Genomic DNA, 15,602 nt, shown 5'->3' with positions numbered 1-15,602 from the left:
TGAGAAGTATGATTTTCTTGGGGCTTCTCTTGCAGCACTTCACTACTATGACTCAGGTGGTGGTAATTCCCATGTTGTTTAGCCTAGGGACAATGTCAGCCTTCAAGAAGTGAATGTGCATTCATCAGGGTATCCAACTGTTCCAAACTCAGCAGATACACTTCCTGGGTAATATGTCACTAAAGAGGTGTGAAGAATGAGGCATTATAGGGAAAGATAACTGATGAATCTACTTCTATTCTTTTTTTTTTCCTGATAATGACCTGAAAAGTGAAGGGGAAGTATTTTTCTGAACTAAACAGTGAAGGGAAAGTATTTTCATGTCTCTTATGTTACACTCATTTGTTACTGTGACCATGCATATATGCAGGTGATGCGACTCTGAAGGATAAAGGAATTGTTGTCTATCATCTGCCATGCTGCTATCAGCCAGTTAATTTCTGAATATAGCTTGAAGTAGTCCACAAATCTTGGTCAGAAGAAAGTCAATAGAACAGCTCAGACCAAAATAAGAGGAACATTTCAGTTTCTACCAGGTAAATCCTCCATACACCTTAGAGGCTTTGAAGGCCTCTTCCTGCATTGGTAAAGTGAACTCTAAGTGAAGTTGCTCTGTCAGATGAGTTGTCTTTAGTCCAAGGCTATAGACACAGACTGCTTGTCTGCCTTCTAGATGTAGCATGCAGTGATTTTATCCAAGTCTGTTGTAATAAAAGTTCACAGGAGGCATCGGTCCATCAATCTCTGAAAAATCCCAGAAGGATTGCCTAAAAGGCATAGTTCAGAAACGGAAAAAAAGCTGAATGAAGCAATATTGCTCCCCAGATATCTTCATGAGCAAAATGTGCAAATGCTCATTTGTGACATATTGAAGAGTTACAAAATTGTCCATTTGTTCAAATTTTTGTGAGTGTGAGACATGGAGCAGAAGTCAAGTTCAGCAGGCACTTGATCCTCCTAAGGCAGATTTGATTCTCCTAAGGTAGATGCTGAATCACACAGGACAGCCTGACAGTTCTATGTAGCTAAAATGGTTATCTGAAAGCATCTCCTGATTTATTTTTTCTTTAGATCTCTTAGAGTACTGCAAGGTAGCTGTGCTGCATTTCTGTCTGACTGTTCACATATCACCAGTGGGAGATATCCAGTACCTAAGTCCCCCTTTGACAGGAAATGGGACACTAGGACACATCCTAAGGATTTGCATTTCCAGGTGAGGAACTTGTTTTCCTTCATGGAGAAAATGTTTGTTGCTGCTTGGAATTACCCTTCTGGATATAAAGGGAGAGAATCCTCTTCTCTCAGTATTTTTTCGTCTTAAGCCTATGATTTTAAGAAGATTTTAGAAGTGCTATGTTTAGGAAACTGCCTTCCTAAGCTATTTTAGTCAATTTTAGGAAAACCTACTTTTTATTTCTGACTTGAAAAATACAGAGAGAAGTGGTATAGGAATCTTCCACTTGAGGTTTTGCAGGTGACAAGCCTTCCTGAAGCAGATAGTCACACGTTTTACAGAGGCTGGACTGAAGCACAGGAAAATTCACATGTTAATGTGGGAGAAATAACCACATAGAGCCAAGGCATCTGGACTCTCAATCCATTACTTGTGCCTGGATTGTACCAACTAGAGTCTGGTGTGAAGCTGTGTGCAGATACTGTTTTATACTATCATGCTTCTGTTGAAATTGCTGTATAAAATGCTGACAATTAAATAGATGAAGAATGTGCTTTGATGATTTATATTTAGGATCTTTTATATCCAGCATCAAAAAGCTCCTAATGCAAGTATGTACTAATTTTGAACTTGCTCATACATGTAAGGAATTTCAGCAGTTTGTTGTAACATGACAAAATGAAAAGACTTTTGTAAGTAAAAGAAGTGGAGAAAGAAAAGAGAATAAACCCCTGGGTGGATCTTTTTGGGGCCCTTTATTTAGTACCTTGGTGCTAAATAAAGTTCAGATAGTTCAAATTTCCTAGCATAGAGAATCTGCATTCAGAGGTCTTCAGCATGGTAGTTTATGTTGCCAGCAATAACATTAATAACATTCCTATTTTCTTTCTCTCTCTCTTTTTTTTTTTTTTTTACTTTTCTTATAGTCAAACTAAGAAAAAAAAATCACAGTCAGCATGTGCCTGTTTGTTAAATATCACTCCTAAATGGGTGAATATTTTGGATACACTTCAGACATTAAACTTGACAAGTAGCTTTGACTTTCATCTATCTTTTACTATTTCATAGCTTTTGCTTTCACTGAATATTCCTTTGCTGATACATTTATAATTACCCAGCAAAAGCTACCAGAGCAACAACAGAGTATGGTGACCAGGAAATGACAAAAAGCAAGATGACAATCAGTGCAATTTTGGCCATCTTCCACTCATTTTTCATCCTCTGATACTGTTTCTGGAACTCTTTATTTCCATGTTTGCTTCCAAATGTCTGAACAGACCTAGAGGAAATAAACATACAACAGCAAAAAACAAAAGTAGGGAATTGAGCAAATAGCTTCATAAAGTGGGGCAGCAATTACTCTTCTGCTACTTTAGGCTAAAACTCCTGCACTTTTAATGCATGCTAATGTATGTGACTGGTGCTTCACAATCCAATGCACTTTTGTTGCACTTATCAGTGGCAAAATTCACATGTGCTTCAGTGAAGAAAGTAGTCCTGTACCAGTAGAATTTCCACATAAAACAGGTATTCAACCCAGTTGAATAACACTATGTTAAAGACAGTTAGAGGAGTCTTTGTTTGCCTGGGTCTGATTTTCTCCCTGGCTGTCATTTTGTACTTCTGAGCTAAGTGACCAGACCCGCTGGTACAGACAGGGCAGATTCCTGCAGGTTACACACGTAGTGCCAGGCTGGCCTGGATTTTTACAGCTATAGTTTTTTGTTTCAGAGACCAGTGATTAACGTTTTATCTCCTTGTCACCCTTTGTCAAACATGGAATTTGTAGCTCAATTCCATCTATTTTTCTGTGGAATAGTTATTGATACACTGTCTTTAGGTGTCTCTGATGTCCCTTTTGTATTTCTTATGGTTGGTTAATTTCTGTACCCTTTTCCATGTCATTAGATAATATACTGAACAGCTCTGGCTTAAATTCAGGAATGGCACTTCTAAGGATCATGTTTCTTACCATGTTGACTATTGACATGATTCTTGTCTGGTTGCCTGTCCCAGTTGTGCATACAAAATAAAAGTGAAAAACTTCCCAATTTTCATCTGTTCTTTCTTTCTTTCTTTCTTTGTTTTAAGAAAAGAAACAGTCACTTAAACAGAAGGATAGAAATTTGAGACTGTTGGCTACTTACTTGTTGGCCTTCTTGATAGCCTCAAATATAAAGACATAGCTGTATATGATGGCAATCAAAGGAATGAAAAAGACAAAGCAGAAAAGCAGCATCGTGTAGGCACGGACTGATGGGGTGAAAGTCATGTAGTCCCAGGAACAGGAAGTCAGCAGCCCCTCAGGAACATATGCACCTAGAAAGACAGACAGGAGAAGACAAATCGTGAAGTCATTCTTATTCTGAGTGCAGAAATCAGAGAAAGATACTCAGAATAACATGGGATTTAGTCTTATTCTCTGAAAGGCAAAAAGAGTTTAAAAGGATAAACAATTCTTCATATAAAACACCTCTCTATTTTCTTTTACTCTGTTGTCCTATTGTATTCATGTTTAGCAATCTAAGGCCTCCAAGGACTAAATATTTTGCTTCAGTTCTTGAATATTGTTTCAAGCTTATCATAATAAAAGGGCATCTCTCCAAATACTTACTGGGTCTTGCACCAGACCTGTATTTATTTTTAAGTATCTCCATTTCCTGTCCTCCCAAGGAGTTAAACCAATTGCTATGGCTACCACTTTTTTAAGCTCGTGCAGGTAAGAGAAATTTACTGGACAAAGGAGAAAGATTTATTGTGTAGATCAAATTAATTTTGTCATGGAGTAAAGCTGAGTACAAGTAAAAAAAATATCGTATATATCTAATGTTCTGAGTGAAATAAAATTCAATCTATTTAAAAGAACTGTCAAACTGTTCAGTAAATAAATTGATAATAGCAATGTCTTTTTACCTTTGAATTTTAATTTTCACTGTTTACACTGATATTTTCTGTTCAGCTCTTAAAAGTATTGCACCAGATGTTCTCAAATGCATCTAATTACAGTGTGAGAGTTCATACTGTGGACACTATTAGAATCTAATTAAAAGATAACAACACCCTTCAAGCAATTATTTCACCTTCTCCAATTAAGAATCTAGAATCTATGACTATGTTGTCATTTTGTTGTTCTAACAGCTCCTCACTCAACTAAAGGCTGCTTCTGCCAATATTGCAGTTTGCCTGCCTGAACATGCTTCATGTTTATGGGGCACCAGGATGACAACAATATGACAATAACAAAATTCTGCTGAAATTCTGCTCAGTAACTGAGTTGGTTGCAACATCCTTTAGTAAAGTCAAACATGTCTGTGTTCTCACCTCAGCTGAGCAGACACATTCTCTTGTGGAATTAGGGAGCATAATAATGGGCTGGGGTTTTGAATGATGAGTTCATTGTAACTTAGTGACTGAAACTGGTGACTCACAGGAAATAAATTAATGGTAGTGAGGCAGATTCAAATGAGGAAGAATAACAGAAACTCTCTTTGTTACACGTTGCAGGGATCAAGGTGCTGTACGAGTGTTTCAATTTGCAGGTGTAAAATTCACATTTACAGAAGCATTTTAGTTATTACTAAATGCCATCCTTATTGGAAGCCTCAGTGACAGCACCAATCGCTGAGTGGAGAATGTGGACAATACCTAGTGAAATTTGTCCATCTGGAACACAGTCAAGACTTACTAAAGATGTACTTGCACAAAATGCTCAGACTGTATTCCTCCTTATTGTGAATAAAGAAAATTAGATTGACTACTGTCTTACACAGCACTTTTGAGGATGAAAAAAGTCTTCAGAAATAGCACAAATACATTTATTTCACTTTTATATTGTTGAATTTGGTTCAATAGAAGTAGGCATGGGATAATAGGCAGGCACATTCTTCATAAATTTTGGTCGTGAATTTATCTGCTGTTCTTTATGTGCTTAAGAGAAAGTGCCATTGTCATATAATATTCTGTAATACACACTGGATTTTTATCTTTTGATTAGAGATCTTCAGTTTCAACATGTATTTCATCAGGGTTTTTCTCAAGTTGATTTATTCAAGACTAATATGCAAGCCATTAATTCAACCCACTCCTGTACCTGTAACTGGTCTTTAATCCAATGCTATGAGGGCAAAAAAATTTTATTCCATTTCACTTACTCCATCCAAAGAAGGGTGGGAGACTCCAAGCCAAAGAGTACAGCCAGACTCCTATCAGGATTATTAGGGCCTTCTTCTTAGATGTCACTCCAACAGAAGCCAGAGGTTTTGTGATGACAAAATATCTGTCCAAGGCAATCACCATCAAAGTGATCATAGATGTAATGCCAAAGAGAGCTCCACAGAAGGCATACAGCTCACAGCCTTTCAATGAAGATGACAGAAGTAGCAGTGAAATTAATCTGCCCATGCTAATTAATTTCTGGGAGAGTTCAAGTCTGTGTTTCTTATGAACTAATGTCTCCTGGAATTTGTAAAGCAATGAAACTTCAGTTTTCCTGCAGTTATAATGCTATTTCAAAGCTGCTGTCTGTCTTACTAATTACATTATCCATGGAGATAAACTTCAAAGATTTTGTTTGCTTCAATTGCTGGAGACAGTGATACTTAACATATTTTCACTCATTGATTTCTGATATTTCTAGTGGGATCATTTCTGCTGTCAATTAGTGTCTTGCTTAAATCCAGTTTTACTGCAGCTCCCATAGAAACAGCTGTTTGGCTTAACAGTGGGTTTTAGTTACTTTGGTATCATAGAACAATTCATATCTCAAGGTCAGCATAACTGAAGTAAATATGCAGACTATGAATATATTAATGAGTAATTTTTCTGAAGTAAATATTCAGACTATGAATATATTAATGAGTGAATTTAATTGCTCAAACAACCTAATGATTAAAAGCAGTGGTTTGGATTGGGTTTTTATTTTAACATGTATGCAAATGAACACTTAATGGAACTAAAAAAATACATTTTTGGTCATCAGAGATCAAAATAGCAACTCTCCTTCCCTGACTTCTAAGAAGTAATACTCTTTGTCAGTATCTGTTCAAGAGGCAAAGACTAGTCTTCCTCTTACAACAGTTATATAGGAAGAATGAAAGCACCTGCATTCCACATTTTATTACTACACAGGAAGTGTTCAGTTAATATTTCTGTTGTGAAAACTCACGTTTTCCAGCCTTTCTTGCCTCACTTTGCCAAGTGCAAGGCCCAGAGCAGGTTATTTAGAAGAGCTTTAAAGCTGGTGTGCTGAGGGGCGTTGCTTCTTTGTCACAGGACAAAGTAACTGGGTCCTGAGATGACTGGGGAAGAATGCTGGCAGGGAGAGTAGTGTTGTGCCTCACATTGCCAATGCTGCCTTTGGATCTGTCTCGTGTAATTTTGCTCTTCTGGTGGGAATGTATTTATTGCACACAGACAAAAAAGTTCAAAGGAATATTTATGTCAACATTGAAACAATGTTGATAAACATTCTCAACATTGCAAGAGTACCTGAGAATAAGGAAATAGATTAACTGCCACTATGGTAAGAACATAAATAGTGATGTCTTAGAAAGAACATATACAAACCTTTCTCACCGAAAATCCAGCGTTTGTGGAGGCTGTTGGTGAAAAAAACTGGAGACTGTGTAATGGACATCAGGAGGTCACTAATAGCCAGATTGATGATGAGCATGTTGGCTGGAGTCCGAAGGCTCCTAGTCCTAAAAAGAGCAGAAGAGATGTTGCTAAACACTCCTGCACTGTTAATTGTGCTGTTACTCTTTCCTGTGAGCCTTGGCAGCTTCACAAATACCAAGGAATGCTACACAGTAAGCTAGAGTAGAGTGCTTCTCATTTCCCTCATGAGTGAACACAAGCAAGGCTCAGTTTTACACCCTTATACTCCTGCGCACTTTAAAGGATTGTTCTCATAACCAGCTCAGTGTTAGGGATAAATCATATTGTTCTTTAAATATTCTAACCCAGTGCACTGCATGTCCATGATTAACAGGAAATTAAAGTCGATGTACAGTATGGATTTCTGGATCTGGGTCGTGTCAAGCAGGAGAAGGGAGTGCATTTTCCACTGCTGATAGGATCAACAGTGACTTCCAAATACAGGGATTAAGCAAACTCACAATGTACCATATGAAGCATTTTGTTTAACATTAGTTCTTCTCTGTGACACTCATTTCACTGGCCTGAACATTGACTTTAAAGAGAGCAATAGCCAGCCTTCAGTGCATCCTGCCTGTGTATGTTATTCTTAGTATTACAGTGCAGTGTTTTAAAGAGTACACATAAAATCTCAATGGAGAGTTCCTCACTCTGGGGCTTAGTGTAACTTTTTAGCTCCTTTCTCAAATTTTCAGTCTTAGACACAATTGAAAATGGCCTGAATAAATGATGGTTCTGTGCACTAGTCCAGAATCAATCTCTAGAACTACTGTCCCCTATCTGTCAATTTAGGAGCAAGGAGATATTATTGGTAGGTGCTTATGGGCAGTGTGTATTGGTTCCATAGTCTGCAAAATTACAGAACATATTTCTGTTTCAGGCAGTAACAGAAACAGTAATGGCTGTTTTACTGTTTGCCATTACTTGAGACTGCTTTGTAAGCACCTGAAGTGTTCTCTGAATTTCTGATGTACTTGTTACTTTGCTATCAGTATCCCTTTCTGTTTTCATAACACCTTGAAGTGAAGACAACCTGTGTCCTCCAGTGGAACTGCAACTGCTGTGACTGGATTTCCCTTATGGGATCAGCAAAGAGCTAAGCCAGCACACATCCTTCATCCTCACATATCTGACCTGCATGCCAACCCTTTCCTGTTCTTAAGGCCATTGTCATTCACACTTAAGTGTTGGTATCTACTTTGAATGCACATGCTGAAACCTAACATTTAACGCACCCATAAATATAGACTTGAGACCCAGACTACTTTCCTCCACACTCCAGTGATGTGAGTTAACCCTGGCAAATTATCATGTAATTGCTGTTATTTTGGTTTATTACTTAGTGTCTAAAGACCAATCAGACAGTAGAAGCTCACCAGCCTGGACATGATGCCAATGCTCTGCCTCAGTGTGACAAAGCAGACACAGGTGGACATGGTGGACATATAACATTGTTGCCAGAGAACAAATTTCCCTCAGATATAAGAGTTGGAATGTGGCTTTAGTTAAAAGGAAATAAGCCAAGTGCTAGAAAATGTGAAAAAAATGGGGCATGGCCACTAAGGAACAAAGGGGGAAAAGAAACTGAGTAGCTAAAAGCAGGAAGAAGGATGCATCAAAAATAGAGATTTGTGGGACACAGGGGTGCAAACCAGCCCATCAGTCCAGTGCAGACACAGTTCAGGCAGTAGAAAAAAATGAATGTTTCTGCTTTGGCTGCTTTTCTACTACTTGGCATATCTGGGTGATTCTGGGGAGTTTTGCTAACCATTTTTCTACGGCTGTGGGTACTGGGAGGAAGTCAGAGGGAAATGGCAGGTTGCCACCTCTTTTCCTACAGCCATGTCTCTTGGTGCATTTTACTGTGCCTGCATAGCAGTCTGATAGTATGCCTGCACCGTGTTTGCAGAGCACTAGGTAGGGTTAACATTCTTATATTTGAATATTTAAAAAGACATTCAAAAGGAAAAATACCTGCAGAAAGCATAGAAGACCAGGAAATTACCCAGAGTTCCTGTGATCCCCACTATAAGAATGACTATTCCAATCGTATAATGGGCATGGTCTGGGACATCCACTGTAGGAAAGGCATCAGGAACATCTTGCACTGTCATCTTCTATGGAGCAAACAAGAGGTCATAGGTATATTGCCAGACTTCAGAATAAGCTGGCATGTGCTTCTCTGGAAGAGGAAACGGTCCAGAATGCAAAAAGACAGCAAGCAAAAAAAGTCAGAATAAGCTAATGGCTTTCAAACTACATTTACTGTTGATAACCCTCAGGGGATAAATATGCCATCAACAGTGCAAAGGGCACTTTATGTATTTGGTGTTTATTCAGAATTTTGGTACAGAAAAGCAACCTGTTCCCTCCCCAAAGAAAGATAAGGATATAGAGGAGAAAAAAAAGAGACAGGAAGGGATCCATTTCATTGCATCACATTACTGCATGACATCAAGGAATGCAGTATTTAACAAGTAAGGTTTCTATAGTTTTCATTTCAGGAAAGTTTCTGTACCTGTGAAGTGTGATTTCTGCTGTCCTGTGACATCACTGGATAGACTCTAATTAAGTAGAAATGATCTATGGAGAAATAGGTGTTCACTCTTTTAGCAGTATGGCTATTCCACTTCTCCCACTGAATAACATTGAATTGCAAGTTGCCCTCAAGAGCTGATTACAAAGAGCATGACAAGAGTCTTTTGGAAACTAAATTAAGGATCGGGAAAAAACTAAAACACAAACCCTGTATACCTTATGCCTGGTTTCCACACCAGTTCTGGTTTTGCTCTGCACTGAGTAAAAGTATTTTGCTGCCTGGGAAGTATTTCATAAAGCACTTTGATCAAAGCATCTGTGTCTTAATCAATTAATAACTCAGAGCCAAATTCTGTAGCCAAGTCTGAAGACTACAGTATTTTAAATAATTTTTAAAACATTTTTTTACTTAAGTATGAGGAGTCACAAAAACATTTTAGGCCAAGACTGAAGCAATGAAGCAAACTATAAGGCTGCACCCAAGAAACAGGATGACCTGATAGAAACTGAAGAGAAGAACAGCTGTCCAAATTATTCCTGTTCTGCTGCCTTTTGACATAAGGTCAGGTGAGGAGACTTAAACACTCACCTCTGTGCATCTGCCAGTGTCCTAGACACCTTTTTGGCATCAGCTCCAACCAGCTAATGGAGTCATGAAAAATACCAGGTCACATCCTCATTCACCTGCAACTTCTTCACAGCCAGGCTTTTCTCATCAAGGGTGGCCACTCACTCTGCTTGTAGCTTAAGCCTGCAAGCTGCAGCCATGGCATTCCTCAGCTACTGAGCTTCCAGAATCACACCAGGGTTGTGAAAAGACCAGGAAATCCTTTTTAGCCTACCTCCTGTGAATACTGTCAACTTGGCTGTGGCCTAGGACCCAGGACAAGGGAATTGCCTACACCAAGGTCTGTGCCTGTACCAAACTTCAGTAGTGCTCTGAGGCTGGATATGTTCTTTCCAATCGTAGGGACTGGTAGGTGGGGGTACAGCTGTCATGTGCAGTCATTCCTTTCTAGGAAAAGGACGGTTGCTAGCAGGAAAGGAGGAAAGTGCCCAGAGGTTGATATGAAGCTCTGCCTTTTATGCTACAGCTGTATGGTTCTCAGAGACAGTGTGTATTTAAAACCAATGTGCCAATAACAAGAGGTGAACCCCAGGAGTGTCTGGAATTCTGGAAGAGATTGTCTTTGTTTTGTGTGCCGAAGGTCTGCCCGCAGCAATCCTCAACAACTGGAGTGCACTCCCTGGGTTCCTACATTAGCAGCAATGAAATGCTGGACAAATACTCTGATCTTAGAGAGAGAAAACATAGCTCTGGCTGTTATGGTAATTGGAGAAGACTGTTAAGGTTAATACACTAACTGGATAACAGTATCACGGCATTTACTGCTCAGGTTTCTGCAGCAAAGTGTAAGTTGGTACCACATCATCAACATCAATAGGCACCTTGCCTAGGTGGAAATTGCTGTGCTCAACACACTGCCAGTAAACTAACAAAATAATCCCATACTAATAACAAGTGGATAGGGAGAGCCTGAGATAAAACTGTTTTAAGTAAATGAGATCAGGTGTTCTTTGGTTTGGGTTGGTTTAATTTCTCCTTAGTCTTGTGGCTAGAAAATTTTTAAACTGCTGTTCTACAGAGGGTTAATTATGATAATTAATGGAATGGAAATTCCTGATGTTTTTTCCCTGTAGCTACCCATTTAATCAGAACTGGATCAATGTTACAGAAATGAAGCAACTAAAGGAGATTGTTTTGGCTACAAAAAACAGATTAGAATGGCTTTAATTTGAATTAAATTTTTGTGGGACTAAGGACAAGAAAAACTTAAAGGCAAATATAAATACACAGAGAAATCACAAGAGAGGCAAGGTTACTTAAGGGAAAGTAGAAGACTTAAGTGACATTCACAAGTGAAACAAGTTCAGAGTCAATAAAAATGTCAAGTGTGGGAAAAATAAAGGAGTAATATTTATACTGGAGCAGTTAAAGGACATGAATTATACTACATATAAGGGCAAAAAAAAGAGATCTGTGGCAGAAAGGAATAAATTAGCATTTTAGCATGGACTTCTTTAGGACTTAGATTTTTTCCCAGAGGGTACAACTCTGGTTATTCTCTAAAAGGTAAAAATCAATTGTTAAAAAAATTAATTTCACTGTTTTTATTGGAAATACAGGTCTGATTCTATGATTGTGTCAGTCAAAGAAGGTTACTAGTTGACCAAGAAAGCATTAGCTCAGGCTTAAGGACTAAAAATTCATCGCTAAATTGCATACCTACAGCTTCCTTACTACAAGACAAAAACATGTGCTTGTCTCAAGTTCAGCTCTGTAACTTCTATTGGAATTGCATGTCAAAAGAAAGGATGGAAGAGAAAGATAATGCTTGAGAAAATCAGGTCAGCAGGATAATCAAGAAATCAGTTAATTCCCAAAGCTTTTCTCTATTCAGTTTCTCCAGCGCATTAGCCTTGTTTGTTCTATCTTCTGTTGTCCTCCCACAGTACTTGGTTGGAAGGGAAGAATAAAAATCCCGCTGTTGCAACCTGTATTGTTGCAGTTGTCTTGTGAGAATACTCCGAGCTGCTATTTCAGTTGCAGTGATAATGCCTTGCTTTTCTGCTCAGCCTTCTTCCTACAAACATCTCATAATGCAGGGATTGGTGCTGAGACCGGCGCTGTTCAACATCTTTGTCAGTGACAGGGACAGTGGGATCAGCACCCTCAGCAGGTTTGCTGGTGACACCAAGCTGTGTGATGTGGTTGACACACTGGAGGGAAGGGATGCCATCCAGAGGGACCTGCACAGGCTTGAGAGGTGGGCTGTGAAACCTCATGGAGTTCAACAAGGCCAAGACAAGGTTCTAAATGTGGGTCAGGACAATCCCAAGCACAAATACAGGGTGGGCAGAGAATGGATTGAGTGCAGCCCTTGGGAGAAGGACTTGGGGGTGTCCATAGAAATACAGAATGGTTTAGGTTGGAAGGGACCTTAAAGACTATCCAGTTCCAACCTCCTTGCCATGGGCAGGGACACCTTCCACTAGACCAGGTTGCTCAGAGCCCCATCCAGCCTGGCCTTGAACACTTCCAGGGATGGGGCATCCACAGCTTTTCTGAGCAAGCTGTTCCAGTGCCTCACACCCTCATAGTAAGGAATTTCTTTCCAATACCTAATTTAAACCTTCAGTTTGAAGCCATTTCCCCTTGTCCTATTACTGTGTCCTTGTAAGAATTCCCTCTTGTAGACCCCCTTTAAGTACTGAAAGACTTCTGAGGTCTCCTCAAAGCCTTCTCTTCTGCAGGCTCAACAAACCCAAACTCTCAACCTTTACCAGGTTAAAAGTAGGTTTTATAATTTTGTTTGGGTACATATGAAAACAGGCCTTTTACTACAGCTGTGTAAGAATCATGGGTTTTAATCTCTGAAAGATATGTCATTTATTATTTATTTAGACTATAGTTTTGCAGAATCAATAAATAATTTTACTCTGGTTAACCAATTCAGATGAGCATTCCTGACAAAACATTATCCTGCCTTTAGCCATGACTGGGCTTCATAGAGATGCGAAACATGCAGAATGAACAGTGACGTGGGAATTTTATTTTAAATAGTCTTAGTAATTGGTTTGTACCCTAAAACAGGGTTATTAACCCTTTGAAAGGATAATGTTAGTGTAGCATATTTTTATCCTCCATATGAAGTGTAATCCATTGCTAAATCCTGCCCTATCATTTGCCTCAGTAGATGCAGTGTCAGGAAGTCATGAAGTTGCTCTACATTCATGTGTTTCCTTCCAGCAGGTTTAAGAGTGTCCTTGTGGAAACACTAGAGTGGAGGCAAACAGTTCGGTTTAAGGCAGTTGGCCTTCTTAAAATGCTCCCTGTTTTCCCTAAAGGAATGTTTGTATACTGCCGACAACAAGACAGCTAAAATAGAACTGTGTTTTCAGTTGTCTTTCAGTAAACTTGACTGAGGCTTATAAACTTGAGATGCTTTTCAGGAGTTTGAAGAAAAATGAATGTGTTATAGAGAGATATGTCTAAATCCTTGCCATTCTGGCCTTGCCTGTGGAGGCTGGAACACAATATGGAGCCTCATTATTCTCTATTTATGGCCAGCTGCCACAGCTGTTACTGTGGGAGGCAGAATTCTTCCTGGAGGGACAATCTGAGGAGTCAGCCTCCTTCTTTAGGAAGAGAGCAGAGCACAGGCCCTCCTGCTAAGGCTTAGTGCAAGCACAGAAAGGGTAAAAATTAATCAGCTGCAGGGCAGATTCATTAGGGCATGTAGGGCAGAACTTGTATTTCACCATGAAGTTTGTCAAGACAATTCTGAAAAAAGTTCCGAAAAACTATAGAAAAGACTACAACAAGGACATTTTTCAGCTACTTCTGCCTGAACATGGCAGATGGATTGTATCTAATTTGGTGTAAAACAAGACAAGGAAAGGGAAAAGGAAAAGGAAATAGGGACTGCTATGCTGTGGCTTTTATGAATTGACAATGGAGGCATTGGTTTTGCAGAATTAATGTTTGAATGGAATAGAGCCCAGTTCCAAAACACTTGCAAGTTTTGGCAGTCTGACATTGACTTTGGCAATATAACAGCTTCCTTTGTTGTTAATTTTCCTACAAATACAGGTAAGGAAGCTGCTTATTTACACAGTATGACTTATCCAACCAATGTGTTAGGCCTTTCACATTACAACAAATTCTATAGTTTAGAAAAATTATCAGATCAGAAACACTACCATTTCCTGGGGTTTCTTGTGCGGTGTTTGTACTGCCTACCTACAAGAGGCCTCAAACAACTGAGAGCACTCATTTTTCCTTACAGGTCCTCACTCTGATTTCTGAGCTTGCCTCTGTAGGCAGTTGCTCTGTGATGACAGGCAGCACAGACAGGAGTGTAATCCCACCTCAATTACGGTTTCAGCAGGGTGACGCTGACTGCTAAGCCCTCTTTCCAGTTGACAGCAGGGCTTTCCATGGATGACGTTTGTCTTGTTGAGCAATTTGGATAGTAGATTTTGTATCCTATCTTCCAGATTTAATCTCAGCCACGAGCAGCGCATTCTGCTTTCAGTCCTGAAACTCTCTTAAACCAGTTTTATGTGTCAAATTAAACCGCAAAAGTTTGGAAATACAGGCACTTTACCTAGGGAGGGGAAACAGACAGCTAATTAAATCTTTCAGCAGAATAAGTCAAAGATCAATTTTTAATTTTCCAATGTAAATCACTCCATCCCCAGAATCCTTTTCCATTTTGCCATGCTCTCTCCAGTCCGTTTTTTCTCTCCCTGCTATGTTCTGGTATCCTCTTTCATGTGTTATCCATCTAATTGAGTGTGTAAGCGCCTTGGCTCAGGACACTTCTCTGTTAATTTTTCTGTAATACACTTCACACATCCAGGTTTTATTAAAATTAGATTTTAAAAACTTTGAAAATTAGGTTGGGTCATATTTTTATTATATACTTTTAAACAGGCTTTTGTATAGACAGCAGGTGAACAAACCTTTGTAGTTCTGATAGCATATTGAGAGACAAAAACAGGCAGAGGACCTCTGAACTCCTTTGGTTCAGGCTTGTGGGGTCAGATGGAGGATATTTTTAGCAAACCCCAAAAAATTCCATCCTGAAGTGTCACCACAACAGATTCTCACCTGCACACTTGCAAGGAAGTTTTCTTTCTCTTCAGTATTTAAAAACTGAGAAAGAGCTTTGATAGGACTTACCTGGGAAAAACTTTCTTGGGTAACTGCACATAACAACTCTTTTAACATTGACATAAGCACTCCACTGCACTTACATACCGATTATTTCAGAAATGATGGGGATTTCCATCCTGAATAATAACACAAGAGAGCATTGTGTTTGAACTGCTAAACAGCTGTTCAATGTACAAGAACGTTTTGATAGTTTGCAACATATTGGATGCACTGTGCCATCAGCCATTCCTTTCTGCCTTCTACCCGTGTAACTCTGCTGAAAAACACTGCTTGTGCAGTCCTTTCTGCATTAAATAAATAGTTTAAGGAATAAAAAGAGGATTTAAAAGTTTTCATTATGTTGTGCATTATTGCATTACAGCACTAAATGTGTACATGCTCCTTAAACGTCCATTTACAGTCCTATAAATGCCAGCCTTGCCAGAGATCTATATGCTACAGCTTTTAGTGACAGAAAACACTTACTGTTGGGGCTCTAAGAGGCAGATCCAT

General features: G+C 39.1%; 1 protein-coding gene across 1 annotated transcript in view; it reads right to left on the bottom strand.

Annotated features, from left to right (window-relative positions):
• OPN4 (opsin 4) overlaps positions 1 to 15,602 on the bottom strand; it is a 21,457-nt gene extending 5,855 nt beyond the window's left edge. Inside the window, exons 1-6 of the mRNA XM_027698671.1 lie at positions 15,576 to 15,602; positions 8,804 to 8,946; positions 6,740 to 6,873; positions 5,326 to 5,529; positions 3,322 to 3,493; positions 2,289 to 2,453 (exon numbers count right to left, since the gene is read on the bottom strand). Of these exons, the coding sequence (XP_027554472.1) occupies positions 2,289 to 2,453; positions 3,322 to 3,493; positions 5,326 to 5,529; positions 6,740 to 6,873; positions 8,804 to 8,946; positions 15,576 to 15,602 (845 nt within the window). The remainder of the gene's footprint in view (positions 1 to 2,288; positions 2,454 to 3,321; positions 3,494 to 5,325; positions 5,530 to 6,739; positions 6,874 to 8,803; positions 8,947 to 15,575) is intronic.

The sequence above is a fragment of the Neopelma chrysocephalum genome, unplaced genomic scaffold, assembly GCF_003984885.1.
Source record: "Neopelma chrysocephalum unplaced genomic scaffold, ASM398488v2 Primary Assembly neopelma1_131, whole genome shotgun sequence".
In the NCBI taxonomy this organism is placed as follows: domain Eukaryota; kingdom Metazoa; phylum Chordata; class Aves; order Passeriformes; family Pipridae; genus Neopelma; species Neopelma chrysocephalum.
This window is presented reverse-complemented; position numbering and strand designations above follow the sequence as displayed.